The sequence below is a fragment of the Trachinotus anak genome, unplaced genomic scaffold, assembly GCF_046630095.1.
Source record: "Trachinotus anak isolate AG129_WGS33_773 ecotype Australia unplaced genomic scaffold, CSIRO_AGI_Tana_v1 ptg000010l, whole genome shotgun sequence".
NCBI lineage: Eukaryota > Metazoa > Chordata > Actinopteri > Carangiformes > Carangidae > Trachinotus > Trachinotus anak.
This window is the reverse complement of record NW_027273861.1, coordinates 19,229,737-19,245,524: the sequence shown is the minus strand read 5'-3', so window position 1 is coordinate 19,245,524 and position 15,788 is coordinate 19,229,737. Positions and strand designations below refer to the sequence as shown.

The 15,788-nt window shown below is 40.5% G+C and overlaps 1 protein-coding gene across 8 annotated transcripts in view; it reads left to right on the top strand.

Annotated features, from left to right (window-relative positions):
- ptprsa (protein tyrosine phosphatase receptor type Sa) overlaps positions 1 to 15,788 on the top strand; it is a 229,007-nt gene that overhangs the window by 99,363 nt on the left and 113,856 nt on the right. For all 8 annotated transcript variants that reach the window (XM_071485975.1, XM_071485973.1, XM_071485974.1 and 5 more), the window contains 2 exons: positions 12,679 to 12,824; positions 15,540 to 15,681. In XM_071485975.1, coding sequence (XP_071342076.1) covers positions 12,679 to 12,824; positions 15,540 to 15,681 — 288 coding nt within the window. The remainder of the gene's footprint in view (positions 1 to 12,678; positions 12,825 to 15,539; positions 15,682 to 15,788) is intronic.

Sequence of the window (15,788 nt, the reverse complement as noted above, 5' to 3'; positions counted from 1 at the left end):
AAAAGAGAAAACATTTGCGGGCTCAAAAAAAATCGAAATTATTTAACTAGTTACTTTTCAAGTTTCTTCATATAGCACTTATATAACAGAGCCAGTAAAAATCACAACAGATTCAGCCAATGTGATATTTCATGCATACTGTTCCACAGTGTAGGGGCGGCTGCGAAAATTTCTCATGCTTCATTGTTATATCTGAGGTCATTTGCAAGATAAATTGCGTTTTTCACCTTGTTCCCTCGGTCTGTCTTTTCCCTCTTCTCAGTTTCTGACATTCAGTGAGTGCACTCTCCGTAGCTCACGATAACATGAAGAGGACTTGATTTTTCTCATGTTGCAACAGAGCTGTCTACTTTTGATTGCATGGTGGTTTGAGTGTCTGGCAGCATAATTTGAGTGTCTTTCAGCTCAGCTGGCTGAAAACATCTGAAATTGCACTCAGACATGTCAAACAGACGTCTTTGTTCTCCAATTTTGACTTTTACACTCATATAGTGTGAAAGAAAAGCAAAGCTGCGAAAGCTCCTCCTCCTAACATGTTACTTATTAAGACAGTCTGTTGCATGTTCTCATCTTAAGTTCGCTTACCCACTGGGTGAGGACTCAGTTTTTCTCCTCCACTTGAACTTGTTGACAGGCCCTGTTTGCTCACCCTGGTTTAAACAACATTCAGTGCAGTCTGCTTCATCTTTGATGGAGATTGTTGCCCCCCCCCCCCCCTTTCTTTCTTTTTCTCTCTGTCTCACACACATACACACTAACAATACACTAGCAGCAGGGCTCCCTCCCCATCTGTCAGTATCTGCCAGTCTTTGTCTGCTCTGCCTGTGGATATGATCGCTGTCACTGTTTTTGTCAAGCTCTCTCACTCTGTTTTATTGTCTCTCGCTCGTATTCACACACTTTTATTTGTTTTCCCCTCCACCACCCCCCTCACCACTCGTGGCCACACATATTCATGCGCGCACTCCCTCTCTTCTTCTCTCCTCTTTACGGGGCCACACAGCATTGCCCCACCATTACGTCTGGAAATATATGCACACACTCACAGACTACCTTCTTTTGCTCTCTCTGATTGTCTTTCACATCCACATGCACAACTGCACACACACCCGCGCACACACACACACACACACACACACACACACAGAGACACACACAGCCCAGTGGTGCCATTGTCCAATTATATTCACTCCCACCTGGTGAACTGAGAGGACTGGAGGGGAGCGGGGGGAGCGTATCAACACTTTCTCTCTCTCTCTCTCTCTCTCTCTCTCTCACTCACACACACTCACACACACACACACACACACACACACACCCACACACACACACACACAAACACACACACACACACAGTAGATGCCACTTTTTTTTGCAGAAATGCCCAGCTGAAAGCATGATGTCATCCCTTCCTCTCACACCCCTCCCTCTCTCTGTTTCTCTCTGCCCTTCATCCTTTTCCATTTACACTCATAAATCACTGTGAGAAGGAGACATTTTTAATCAAAAGAGAAAGAAAGATGGCTCAATATATCGCGCCACCCCAGCCTTAATAATGCTCGACTCCCTGTTTGTGTGTGTGGGTCTATATTTGCCTGCATGTTTGCATAAAATGTTTGTGCAAGCGCACGCACATGTGTGCAGGATTATACTAATGTGTGGATGTGTCACCTGAGCTTTGTTATAGGTGGCTGTAGCATATTGAGTGAGTTACAGATCCATAATATTTGTTGTAGCACAGAAAAAAACTAGATGGCGGTGTTGTGCCTTCATTTTTTATGAAAAAAAGTAATTTTGTTTACATGTGAAGTTCATTTTTTTAATGTTTCTTTGGACCTTTTGCCTTAAAGGCCTTTCTTCCAATAGTCTATAAATAACAGCCATTTAAAAAATATACAAATATGCCTTGTAGACGCCCAGTCTCTTGTTCTTTTGTTCTTTTGCAGGCAAACAAAAAAACAATATGTTTTTGATAAAACATTATCAAAGATATTTTTACCACTGGAAAACATTAACTGGCAAAATATCAATAATCTTGAAAGTAGAAATTAAGTCAATTATTTATAGAATTTATGCTAAATTGCAACCTAGAGTGCTTTTGAGTCATGATTAAAGGGGAAAATAGCATCAAATAAAGACCCCGCACTGCTGAGAGTTGTAGGAGTGAAGTATAGAAACCATGATATTCTATGGTATTGGTTACAAAAACTGAATTCAACACAGGAGTTAAAAGATGTGTTTATGTTTCTTACTTTCTTTCTGATGTCATTTGGGAGGCTGATAAAAAAAACTCTCAATGAATATTGAAACTGCGGGAAATTACTGAAATAGTTACATGTATCCCATGAATACCATCTTCATGATTTATGAGCCATGTGGTGAGAGAGTTGCCGTGGTGTTTACCTTTTCATGCACACACAAAAAAAGTGGCCCCACAATACCCCTTGTCACACACTAAGGCCTTTGGGAGCCCAGAATTACCTGAGCAAACCTGCTTCAAAAACTCCGGCTCTGTTAAAAAGTCACATGATGACAAGTCGTGTTCAGTTGTTGACCTTTGGAGGGTGATAAAGGTGTAACAAGAAGCTGCATTTCTGATATGGTGAAAAAAAATCCCTAGTTAGTTCCCTAATTATTCGCATCATTCCCACATGTTTTAATAGGGCTAACTTCATATTTTCCCCTTTCAGGGGAATGAAAGGATAAAACTTTTTCATTCTTCTAATTTCCAGTATATTGCAATTTCTTAGCTTTTCTTGAATTAAGTGACACAACTTTGCAATATCAAATTTGGGTTTGTGTTTCCTGGACAGGGAGGCAGCATTATTTGTCAGCATTTTCTTCTGTCCTTTCACCTCCTTACTTTTTCCTCCTCCTTTCTTGCGGCCTTTTAGAGTCCTCAACAGTAGCAGTCTTGGCAAAGCACTCCTAATAGTAATTGGCCAGAACTCACGGTGATGGGGTGAGGGTGTTCAATTATTTATATTCCTTTGAAGCTGCCAATTGGAAAAAAATGAAGCCCCTTAGTGAAGCTGTTATTTTCTTGTTCTTGTTCTCCATTTCTGTTTCTCTCTCCTTGTTTCTCTCCATTGGCCTCTCTCTTTCCTTCTCTCTCACTCGCTCCTTATCTTTTCCAGTCAAATTATGCTTGAGCCAACACTGTCAAGTTAATTCCGTCAAATTTAATTTAGTGTGCACCCTGCTCTTGAATGCTTAGCCTCATGCTTTACTCAATACGCTGTTTTTCTCTCAAATTAGAAGAAAACAAGTTAATTTTTAATTGTGTTACAGGCATGAATACCTGCCTCAAGTTTCTTGTTGATGCTGTCTACATTTTGAAGGGTTTGTAGTTTGACTTCTCTGAGCTGTACACTTAAAAAGTAATACAGGAAACCAGTTTTATTCAGTGCCAAGAAACCATCTTTCCCTCCTCTTAACTGTCCTTTAGACAGACTCAAACTTGATGCATTTTTTGTTTGGCCTTTAGGTGCTTGCCTGCTGGACGTGTACTAGTATTTATGATACAAGACAGCCGAACACTTTTGACAAGAAACCACCCTTTTAGCCCCATTGAAATGATACACAGTGGTGAAAGAACAAATATCTAATCAACAGTGCTGCTCTGGCTCTTGTGGCTGATTACCAAGAGGTCGTCAACCATCAAATTAGTCCAGAAATATAAAATGATGGTGGCAGTGATATCAGAAAAAAATCCAGTCAGTGTTATATATATATATATATATATATATATATATATATATATATATATATATATATATATATATATATATATATATATATATATATATATATATATATTGAATGTACCTCTGAAAGCACAGTTTTGGTCAGCACAATTGATCAAATAGCTGTCAACCAAGTCTGCAGCCACGATGTGGGTGATGCTTATGTCTTTCTTTTTCAACTCTCTCTCTCTCAGGCTCTTCACAGTCACATGCTCCAGTAGTTTGAGTGATGTTATATGAACTCAATTTGACAGAACAATACAACTGAATGAGTGATTGAAACATGTGAAGAGTGCTGTCCCTTGATTTTTTTTGTTTTTTTTTGTTTGCATCAGCAGAAACAAATTCAACACAACACCAAAGGGCCTAATGGCGCCAATGCTTTGAGGAGCAAGTTTAGATCTTCAAAAATTGTTGATACTGTCAAACATGTGTTGGTCTGTCAGACTGTACAGGATTGTGCCATGTATATAGCTTTACAGGAATTTAAATGCAGAGAAAGCTTCAGTGTATGTTTTTCAGTTTTTCAGTTTTATTTTTTAATGGAGAGATAGAAGATTGTTTTGTCTCCATTTTCTTTGTAGTTTCCAGACCTGAAACATCTTTGGTAATTTGAGGTGTCCTCTTGATTTAATGAGCCAACAAGTGTCAGTTGCCTCAAGTGAATCTCTAAATGACACAAAATTGTTACCATTTCACCTCCTCTGTGTGTGTTCTGTTGCCATTTTGAAATCAGACACACACTTAAGCGTAATTTCCCTCCTCTTCTCTGAAGAATTGAACCTATTTATTCCCAATAGGCCAAAGGACACTTAGTGTCTTTTGCTTTTCTCTTTCAACAATGGTTTCAATTAAACCTCTTTCTACATATTATAAGTCTACCACTCTTTTAGAAATGCAGCTTCACTGTGACAGCAGTGTGGTTGGGCAAAGTTTTTCACCTCTGGCTACTAACACTCCAAAACTTATTTTATACTGGGTGCCCACATCCTGCCACAAGTCCCTCACGGACTGCAAAGCCTGAGACCTGCGAGTTTGTTTGGAGTGCAGTCAACATAGATTGCTCACAGTATGATGTAATGGGAGGGTTTGCACAAAAACATCACATTTTTACTCATCTCATGTACTACCGAACCTTGAAATCTTTGTTATCTTCAAATAGGCGAAGAAAAAACCGCATGGAGAGTCATAATTTTATTCTTTGGCAGTGGAAATCAATTGCTTTAAGAATTGTCTTAAAAATTCTGCTCAAACAGGTGAAATAATGTCACCCTGTGTTTATATTAATTTGCTGAAAGAAGAATACGAATACTGTGGGAGCTGACCATAAAATCCAGGCAGAACAAAGTCTCTTTTTGAATCATTACATCCACAACTGCTTGGCACCCCAGCTGCCCCAAGAGCAAATCCCAATTAGCCTTCCTTCCTTACATTTTAATTGGAAAAGCAACTGTTTCATTAACCCTTAAGCTTGCACAGCCAAAGTAACACAGGAATGGAGCCTGACCTGAAATGTGCCCTGTGGAATATGGCTGTAGCTGAGATTAGTTTAAACAGTTTATTTTATTTATTTTTTTTTATATCCAGACTGGCAGAGCTTGCATGCTTATTTTAAGCACACATTCAGACAGTTTCAGAGGTTGACACCTCAGCAACACAGTCACAGTATGACACACTTTGCCCCTTCGATATTATAAATTAGGTGTACTGCTCAGGAGTACTTTGGCAACAGATGAAGAGAGAGTTCATCTTTTAATTCTCTAATATAGGTTTTGAGTTTCTCACAGGTCCCTACATATCTCTACAGGTGCTGCTTGATTTAGCTGATAACATTCAAAGGCAATTAATTAAATATGATACAGGATGTCATATCAGACACAGATTGTTGACTGACTGAAATGTTAACCCTGGCGTTAAAGATCAAAATGTTCGACTCTTTGTCTTCTAAGTTGGCTTACGCTGATTATGCGAAACTGTCCATCAGAAATTGGCAACAGACCAACCGACTTTTTTCCGTCCTTTCTCCTTTTTGCTGAAACCCAAAAGAGAGTTTTCCAAACTCTTTCTTCCTGTCTCTCTTTCTCAGTTTTTGCAGCACTCTGCTGGTCTTTGTTGGCAGTGATTACGTGTCTAAACCTCCAGACAAGACAAAGCAGGACGGGTTTAGAGTAAAAGCTTGGTTTCCATAGAGATGGCGCTTGCCCAGGCAGCCTGTGAGAATAGGTCCTGATTGATGGGGCTTGGTTGTTTAGGCCTGGAGGGTGTGTGGTGTGTGTGAGAGAGGGGGAGAGTGAGTATGTGTGTCTGATTGTATGTTTGTTTGTGTGTTTGCCTGTTCATGCATTCACTTGAATGCACATTTGGCTGTGTATCTGCAGATACGGGCTGGTAGGGTTTAAGTCAGGTCTAGGACTGATGGATAGGCGGCTCTAGCAGCTTGGTGGATACTGCAAGCCAGTAAATCTCTACACTTCAGGTCCACATGGCTGTAGTTCACTGTCAGCAACATCTCTCTGCCCTGCTGGTCCACTTGACTTGATTTATTACACAGTGGCATCACCTTAGAAGTTTGGACATAGCTAAAAGTAAATGATATTTGAATCCATAGAAAATGTTCCAGTTAGACATAGTGCAACACCAAATTAAGAGGTGACACAGATGTTTACAAAGTCAAAGACAAGTCGTGGACACGCATCAGTTGTTTTTCCTCCTAAAGACTCTGTCTTGACAGTGCCCCCTTGTGTGTCATGTGTCTGCTGTTTGGCTAATATGAAAATTAAGTTTAATCTCAGTCAGGATTAGCTTCACCAAATCAACTTCTTTAAAATTAGCAACACACAGTGGTTCACATTGTAAACACTTTGTAAACATACAAAAAAAAAAAAAATCATATCTGTCACTATATAAAGACAGTTCACTGTTAGAGATAAAGTGGAAGTGAGTGGAATGAAAGTCATATGTTTTTAACTCATTGCAGCGACAAAGTCCACAACAGTAAAAAAAGAAAAAAAAGTGATTTAAAGTAAAGTTGTTCTCATCTGCATCCTCAGCGTGACTACACCCTCTATCCAGACTGCCGCATGAGAGGCAGGAGAACGTGGAATTAGTTTGCTTATAGTAGTGCCTCTAATGGTACCAAATGTTCTTTTCAGATGTTGTTGGTAAGGAAAAAAAGGTCTCTATGTGCTGTGAAAGATACCTATTTGTAGCAAGATGGATAACAAGTGCCCTTTTCCCAATTTGCTGCCTTTCTCTGCAAATCACTGAATGGCTGTGCGTCATTTTGTCTCCCACTTTGCTAATTCAGCGGGTAATGGGTCCTATTTATGACCTGAGAAGCCTTTCTCCATCAATTACTGTATTAGTCATAAAGCCAGTCCCCTCCCTCCTCTAACGCGCCCCTATTCGAAATGACAACAGTAAAGTACTGTAAATGGAGCCGTCTCATATTCACATACCCACCTCCCACTCTCCACCACTTTATAATCACAGAGCTGCTGTATTCTGTCTTATCAGGTCCAACAGAGGTAGTGGCCAGTAGCAGGTGGTTGCTGTATTAGCTAAACAAACGTCTGTATGCACAGTGTGAGGTGTTTTCCTCCCCCCCACCTCCTGCTAGCCGGTCGTGTTTGCATGGATCTGTTCTATTCTCGGGGCCTTGTGAAGATAGTCGGGCCCCCAGTGCTGGTTATTTTAGCTCAGACCATGTCCCCCTGCCAGGCAGATAAAGACAGGTCTTGTGTGCTTATCTGGGTAGTGCTGTACCTCAGTCTGTCTGAGGGGAGCTTTGGGAATAGAGAGAGACTTTGGCAGAAGGGACAAATGGCCACTGTGGGTGCAATGTCCTTTCAATGTCATCTCTGGTAACATAATGTATGCTGGTTTTTGGAGACTTTCATACAAGCCACCTCACAGGAAAAGAAGTGTATACATTTTTAGAAAATGTGGCAACGGTGGGAACAAAACCCCAAAAGGTCTGTGTTCCGTGCAGCACAAACACAGAAAGCAGAGGACAATCTAAAGTATATTTTCTAGTCATAAAAAATAGAAAGATATTTAAGGGTTTCCCAATTCCTGACCAAATATGTAGGGGGAGCTGTTGTGAGATGAAGTTCTAAATAGGAAAAACTGGCTTCAAGGGAAATATAGTTTTCATTTTTATGGCATCTGCACTAATCACCACTGGACATAAAGGGGATATCTTCATCTTTCTACGGTCAAGTTAGTTTTATGTGAATTGTGAAAAAATGTATCTGTTGACTATTATTATTGGGATTTTTTAAAGCAGTTTAAGCCCCTACACTGCTAAACCTTCTCTACCCTGCAATTACTGGCCACGAGGCAAGTGGCAAGGTTCAAATGCAGAAAAAAGAAAGGTTCAAAGTCAACAGTAACTGGCAGCAGACGCCCAGAGGTACACAGTCGAGGAAAATTGAAAAAAAAAAAAAAGGTTAATTATGCTCATCAGAGTTCACGCAATCACACACTGCATACCTTTAGTAATTGCACCATAATAGACTTTCATGGGCACACAGCCAGTGGCTGAGGGGTGTTTGATGGCAGACCTGTGCATGAAAACACAGACAAACACATTCACAAATATGCACACATGCACTTGTACTATATTTAACACACACACACACAGAGGCACAAAAACACATTCAAGTAGAGCAGTAAAAGGTTGTGTGTGTGTGTGTGTGTGTGTGTGTGTAAAATAAAGCGGGCAAGCATGGGCGAGGGAGACAGCAGAGCTTAAAACAGAAACTTGTCTTAACTTGTCTTAACTTATGTAATATAATTATGTATAATTCTGTGGCCTGTAGTAAAGCCTATGGAACTTATGGACTCACGTCTGTGTGACAGCAGTCACATATGAATGTGTCAAATGTCTGGGAATAAGCATTCAGTAGGATATTGTGATAGGCTCGTCTCCTGTCTCACAAACACACACAAATGCACACAACTTGTTACTGTGGCGGACCAGCTTCCTGGTTTCTCATATTGCCTCTGTTTTTGTGTAGCTGTAAATGCTGCCTCACAGCTGGCATGATGACCATGTGAGATATTTTCAAAGATATGCAGAATATCAATCTCAAATTATATGACGGCGCTCTTACTATTTTCTCATAGTATTTGATCCTTAAAATCAGTCTTGTGTTGCTCATACTCTACAATGTGACCAGTGTAAATATCTGCTGACACGCAACAGACGCATCGATTAGCAGATACAGGTGAAAATCTCCTGCTATAGGGAGATGTAAACAGAAGAAACTTGATATGCTATAAAAATGCAATTTATCTATTTATTGGCTGCATAAAAATCCTATGAATCTCATGTTTGTTTCAAAAGAAGCAAGCAAGGGAGAAAAGTCATGAAAACTTTCTTTTTTGATGAAATATTTAGCTCTTTCAGTCCTGCACTCACTCTTCACATCATCTCCTCTAGTCCCTGCACCTCCTGTCACCTTCTCTTCTCTCCTCTCTCAGCTTTCTCTTTACCACTGACCCTGCCACCTCCTACTGCACTCCTCGTCCTCTTAGCCCCTACTGTCTCATTCTTTTTCATATCATACACTTTTTCCTCACAGCCTCTCACTTTAAACCTTCCTGTGGTAATGTTGAAAACTGTATTTAGTACAATATGAAAAAAAAAAAAAAAATCCTGAATCTGTCAGGAGTTAAATTCAGGCTGACATGCGGGCAATCACATTTATTGTACATCTCTCTCTCATCCTGTGAAGCAAGAGAAAAAAGGGAGAGGGAGAAGGCAACTGGGTGGAAATGTCGACTGGTCCAGGGGAAAACTAATCAAAGAGTGCTGGCCTTCAGCAGAACCACTGCCACAGGCCTTCTCTGTGTAAATCCCTCTTCTGTCTCGACAGAGGGCACATTGTAAGGGGAGGTCAAATGCAGAGGAGCTGTGTTGTGTAAAGCTGTGTTGCGTACTTTCGGAATGGAAATTGAAAGAATAAAACGCCAAAAGGGATCATTGTATGCACCAGATAAAGCAGTCCTGTTTCTTTATGCTAAAACCTTCATAGTATGTACTCCTTGCAATACACAATGGATGGAGAGTGATTTATTTTATTGTTACTTATAGGCTTTCCCAGATTTGGTGGGTAACCTATTTGCAGAGGGGTAGTTTAAAGCTTTTTTTATAAACCAATCAAAAGAAGCATTGTACCATGGTGACAGTTTAACCTGATTACTTCCTGGCTGCTTTTGTTCTGCACATACCCTCCGTCTTTACTGAAATGCATGCGGAAAACGTTTCTCCACTTCCCAAATATGGTCCACTGCTGAACGTTTCTTTTGAATGCAAACTCTCGATAAGAACTGAACGCCAGGGGATAATTATTACCGGACAATAACAGCAACTGCTACGCTGAACAGACAATAGACATTTATCTTCAGGGAGTCGCTCAAACACATCCCAAAGAGATGAGATAGCCGTTGAGGAAGATTAATGCATTATGTATTCATCACTTTTGTGCATGTCAACAAGCTATTCTGATTAAATGTGTCCATGCATGTAAACACCGGACCATATTAAATCACATCCTATGACAGCAGCTGACCAAAATCTTCAGTTAGAATGATTTTGATATTACTGCCGCTAAAATACGTCCGATACAATAACCAACCATAACTGCAGTGCCCCCCACTCAAAAACGATTGTCCAACATTTTTAGACCTGAGCGGGCAATCTGAAATGCTTGTTTACAATATAGTATTGATTAACAAGATATTGAGATATCAACAGAGCATTGTCAGGTTGCAGGAATCTTTCTAAAACATTACAGCCGACATCATGTTAAGAAACCTTTACAGTGCATCAGGGAATGTGACTTCCTCAGAGGTTATTTTGAAAGATGTAGAGTTGGATCCAAAGAGGCCTAAGAAATATTTTGAAGGAGGCAACAATCAATATGCTTTCATTTGACCATCAGAAGGCCAGAAATCAATATTTCCAACATTAAAATGATTGCCAGCAACACATCCCTTTAATACTTCTTATTAAAGTAGAAGAGTTTCATCCCTGCCCTGTGGCTGATTTATTTAGCTGAGTGTGTTGTCTGTCAATGTCCAAAACTCACAGCCTGTCAGAATGAAGTCTTATCGTGTATGATGGCGTGGATGGTGCGACTACTTCGGCCTTGTAGTCAGTGTCATGTTTTACCCCTTGAGCTACATGTGCATCAAATTACCTCAGGACCAAGGATGATAAAGCAGCCGAAAATCAAAGCAAGACGAGAGTGACCCTGCTCATCTGCAAGTGAGCAACTCTGGCTGCTGACTGCTTGTCTGAGACATGTTACAGCAGCAAAAGTTTTTAGTTGACAGCATTTTTTTTTTTTCTTCGTTTGACCATGGTTAGCCTGATGAGCACATAGCTTTACTTCCAGCAATAATCTTGCATTCACAGATGTCTAAGCTTGTAAAATCAAGGTTACGTTTGTCTCACACACCCATCCTTTACTGAGTTAATTCAACTTGATAAAATCCAGCTTTTTCGGGAAACCAGCTTTTGAGATGGACTAACCATTAACCACTAGTTAATTTAGTTTGTGTATGCCGTTGTAATATTTGCATCAGTAACATTTTGGGTGTTTGTTAGAGGCGGTGAGATGAACTTTACATGCGGTGCCTCTGCTTTCCTGAGGCAGTACACTCACCCTTCTTTTCCGTTCCCTTGTCTTACACTATTTCTCTTTGCCTCGTTCTCTCTAAAATACCCACTCTCTATCGCTCTTCACTTGATAATGAATGCAGGAATTCTCCTTCATATGTGTTTAGCTGTGCCTGGAGACTGGTGTCGGCCCATGGTCCCTTAATTATTAATTTGACGTTATGCGCTGGCCGTTTGATCATCCACACATATCTGTATGATTCAGATTTAACAAGTTCCCCAGGAGACTATGTTTTCTCTCTCTCTTCCTCTTTTTATCAGGCTTGTTGTCTTGAACCTACTGCAACTGCAGGGATAAGTGGGGGAAAAAAAAAAACAACCATCACCCAAAGCACAGAAATTACTGACATTTGATGGACAGTTTAATCACAGGGTTTCACTTCTATGAGTGCAGAATTTTTTCATATGTGTGATCCATGTGAGAATTGAACTACTGATTGTGGCTTTGTTAGTGCAGCACTCACTTCTCACTTCATTAAATTGTCAAATTAAAATAAAAACTCACTTTTACTGCCTCATCTTCTTTATGTCTCATTCTGAGGGTTTGCTACTGTACTGTTGGTATCCAGACTCCATTTCCCTGTGGGGCCATAATTTTTTGCTACTCATCATCAGCACTTTGGCACAACATCAACATATAAATTCACAGCATCTCAGTCAACACACAAAGCTACACAGCAACCGAAATTGGAGTACCAGATGAGGAAAGGCAGTGTAATTTAATTTCAACCCAGGTTTGTACTGCAGGGGGTAATTCAGAATGAGGATATGGGCCAGTGATTAAAGAGGCTGCCCTGTCAGAAAAAAAACCAGCAGGTTCAGTCACCACCATGGCCATCAAATCCCAACCCTTATAACTGTGGTGCACATGAGATTTGATGTAGATAGTTTGCCATCTATCCACAATGGCTCATCTGTCCATCCAGTATCTGTCTAACTGTCCATCGTGTCTGTCTGTTGAGGTATTTATTTTATCGACTCCCTGCTTCCCTCTGCTACAGAACAGTGTGTGTGGGTGTGTGGTACAGTGAGTACTACATAAGATATAGAAGCTGTTGCAAGAACAGGCTGTTGTGGATGTGTGTGGGTGCCTGTGCATGCACTCGAATTGGCATTTGGAAGTATGTGCTTTCAGAAATGTAATTACACTTATTTAATGCTACCTTGAAAGGAATGGAGTTTGCTCCAGTGGTGCTAATGTCTCTTTCTCTCTGTCTTCCTCTTATCTTCCACCCTCCGTAGCACCACCACGGTTCACTAAAGTTCCCGTCGACCAGATTGGTGTCTCGGGGGGCGTGGTCTCCTTTGTCTGCCAGGCGACAGGCGACCCCAAGCCAAGGGTTAGCTGGAACAAGAAAGGCAAGAAGGTCAACTCCCAGCGTATAGAGGTGAGTCTATCACTGCTGCACACTGGAGGTGCAGAGGCCAACTTAATGGTTAGCGACTGTGCTGTCACGCAGCACGACAAAGAATGAGATGAAACACTAATTGCACCACAGTAAATATTCTAAGGCAGTTCTTGAAAATGATCAAAATTGTATCTGGTTATTCCAAAGTTTATTTTGTAAGATGACAAAAAATAAATAAAAATGAAATACGTACTTGAAATGCATGTGAGTAAGCATTAACACATTGGAGGAACCGTTGTTCGCTGCTAATATTTTTGACTACATAATGAATTATGCTGTAATAGCTATTGGAACAAATAAGATCCCGTGCCACTTTTCACACACATCTTGCAGTTTACCAAGCAAAGTCAGTTAAAGCATGAGGCTCAAATGATGTTAGTCCCCACATTGAACTCTTTTTAACCTTTATTTGTCCACACATGCTGTTTTTTTCACCACAGCCCTGCACCTTATTCACATTAAAAGCACCGTCTTCTATTGCAGATGGGTTCCCACGCGGTCTTTTTGAAAAGGGTGTTTTCATTTGCTTTCTTCACCCTCAGTTTTCACAAATAGTTCCGGACAACAGCTACCAATCTTTTCATGTACTGGCTGTGCTAACCTCTGAGTGATGTGCAGGGCCTCCATTAGCTACTGTTGCCCAGTAATGCAATGCAGAGTTCTCCCGTTACACCAACTCTGTCCTCTTTGCACTTGACTGACTCTGCCGTTGTCAATTCTTTTTCCCGTGCTTGGTGTTTTTTTTTTTTTTTTTTTATTCTGCATCCAGCCCTGTCTGTGTGAATGTGTCTTTCTGTTATTCATGATGTTTGTTGTTCAGTTCTCGGCAGGCATCCCAGATGGCATCTCTAAAAGTCTTGATTGATGCTCAGTGTCTCTTAATTAAAAAGTTGCTTTCGTTAAGGATGATGGCAGTGCAGAGAGATAGACGCACACACACCACAGCATGAAGACAACCACAGGGGAGGGGGCTAAAAAGCAAAAAAAAAAAAAAATGACAACAACATCAACACAGGGGAAAGCAGCATCTCAACGGAGGACAAAATAAAAAGACAAGAAGTGTTTGTACGTTCTCTTCTCTTGCATGCTAAGTGGGAAACAAAGCCAAGGGCGTAAAGCAGCCCGCCAGAACGGACGCTTCTTTTCCTCCGTTTAGCATGAAATAAAAAATTTGTAAAGGGGTTTTGAAGTAGTTATGATTTTTTTCTGTTCTACCCTCTAGACAGCTGCTTTGATATCGATCGTGATGCCGTGCTCTGCAGTGTTTTTAGCCTAATTAATGGCTCAGCTCTGAGATGTGCAGCAGTGGAGCAGCGGGGTTGCTGAAGACTTGTACTTGTATCTCAAAGTCATGTTTTGCTCAGAGATCTCAACAGTGAACTCTTTGTTTAGATGGTGTAAGCTTCTCTGAGAAGGGATGGATATTGGTAGAGAAGGTTTGCAGTGAGACTGACAAACGGGTTGGCTATTCTCTTTAACACCTCATCCACCCAGAATAAGAGCAAAAGCGATAAGCTTGGGATATCACTGTCTGTATTGAAAGAAAGAGGTAACTGGTTCAGAAATCCCACCATTTAAATTCTAGTCATTTTCCAAAGTCTTGAGGTTCAGCTTCTTGCCGTAGGATACATGGCTGTTGGTATATTCATTTTCAAAGAGATCAAACCTGTGGCCTTTCAGATGCTGGACAGTGGCCAGTTTCAGAAACTGCTGTCAGACGTGCCAACAGGCATCACATTTTAAAATAAAGACACATTTAAAAGGTCACTGTGAAGCCCTTCCACTGATTGTAATGAGGACATTGTTAAAATGGATTTTGAGTGATGAGAAAATTAAGGTCCGACTGTTTTAAATGTACTGCATTATTCTCAACATTCAAAACATCAGAATGCTGATGTCCTATTAGCAAACTGGCAGTCAAGCAGTATGATTACGTCTGCTGTCAAGTTGTTGTCATGCGTGAATGATACACACATTTGAGAACTCTATGCACACACTTTTATCTATATTGGAGAAATAATAGAAAAATATGTCGTTCAGTGACGATGAGTTTTAGTTTTCTAATTTTGCGACAAAAAAGTATCTTGACAATTCAAACATAAAGGGTGTTTCACATTTATATAGTTTTTCTTAAATGTAACGATGTTTGTGAGTCAGGCTGTATTCTGAGCACATGTTGCGCTCTGGGTGTAGTCTGCGTTTGTTTTAAAGAAAAACACTTTGAACAAGGTTCAAAACAAAGGGCTTTAAAAAGAACAAAGGACATAATTACAGATAAAAACAAGAAATGAAAACGCACAAAAGCAAGCGCATCACGCATAAAGATTTGGGACTGGAATTGTTTGTGTGTGTGTCTAGAGCGAGAGAGAGATGATGTGTTTCATTATAACTCCATTTATGAGGACCAAATGCTGTAAAAGACGAGTAACACAGTGTCTGTCTTATTATAACTCACTTCTATATATCTTTGGTTTTGGGTCAAATTTAGGATCGAAGTAGAAAAACAGACTTATCAGCCTCACATCTTAAACAGAGAGAAAAGTGACACGAACCTAGTCAACGTATGTAGAAAATTGCTAGCTCTGATATTCTGTGCTAATACTCACCTACACAAGGCAGCTTAAGTTCGAAGCAGTTAGCATTTCCATTGGATTCCAACAACTCTCTAACCTGTCCCTATTCCTTTCCCCACAGACGATTGAGTTTGACGAGGGTGCCGGCGCCGTACTCAGAATCCAGCCTCTCCGAGCGCCACGTGATGAGAACATCTATGAATGTGTGGCTGAGAACAGCGAGGGCGAAATCACTGTCAATGCCAAGCTGTCCATTATCCGAGGTGAGTCCTGCATTATGAAACAGTGTGCAGAGGGGTAACTGCAAAATAAATCATTAAAGTGGACATCCGGGAGCTCCTGAGGTTTTTTTTTTTCATGGTGACATCTT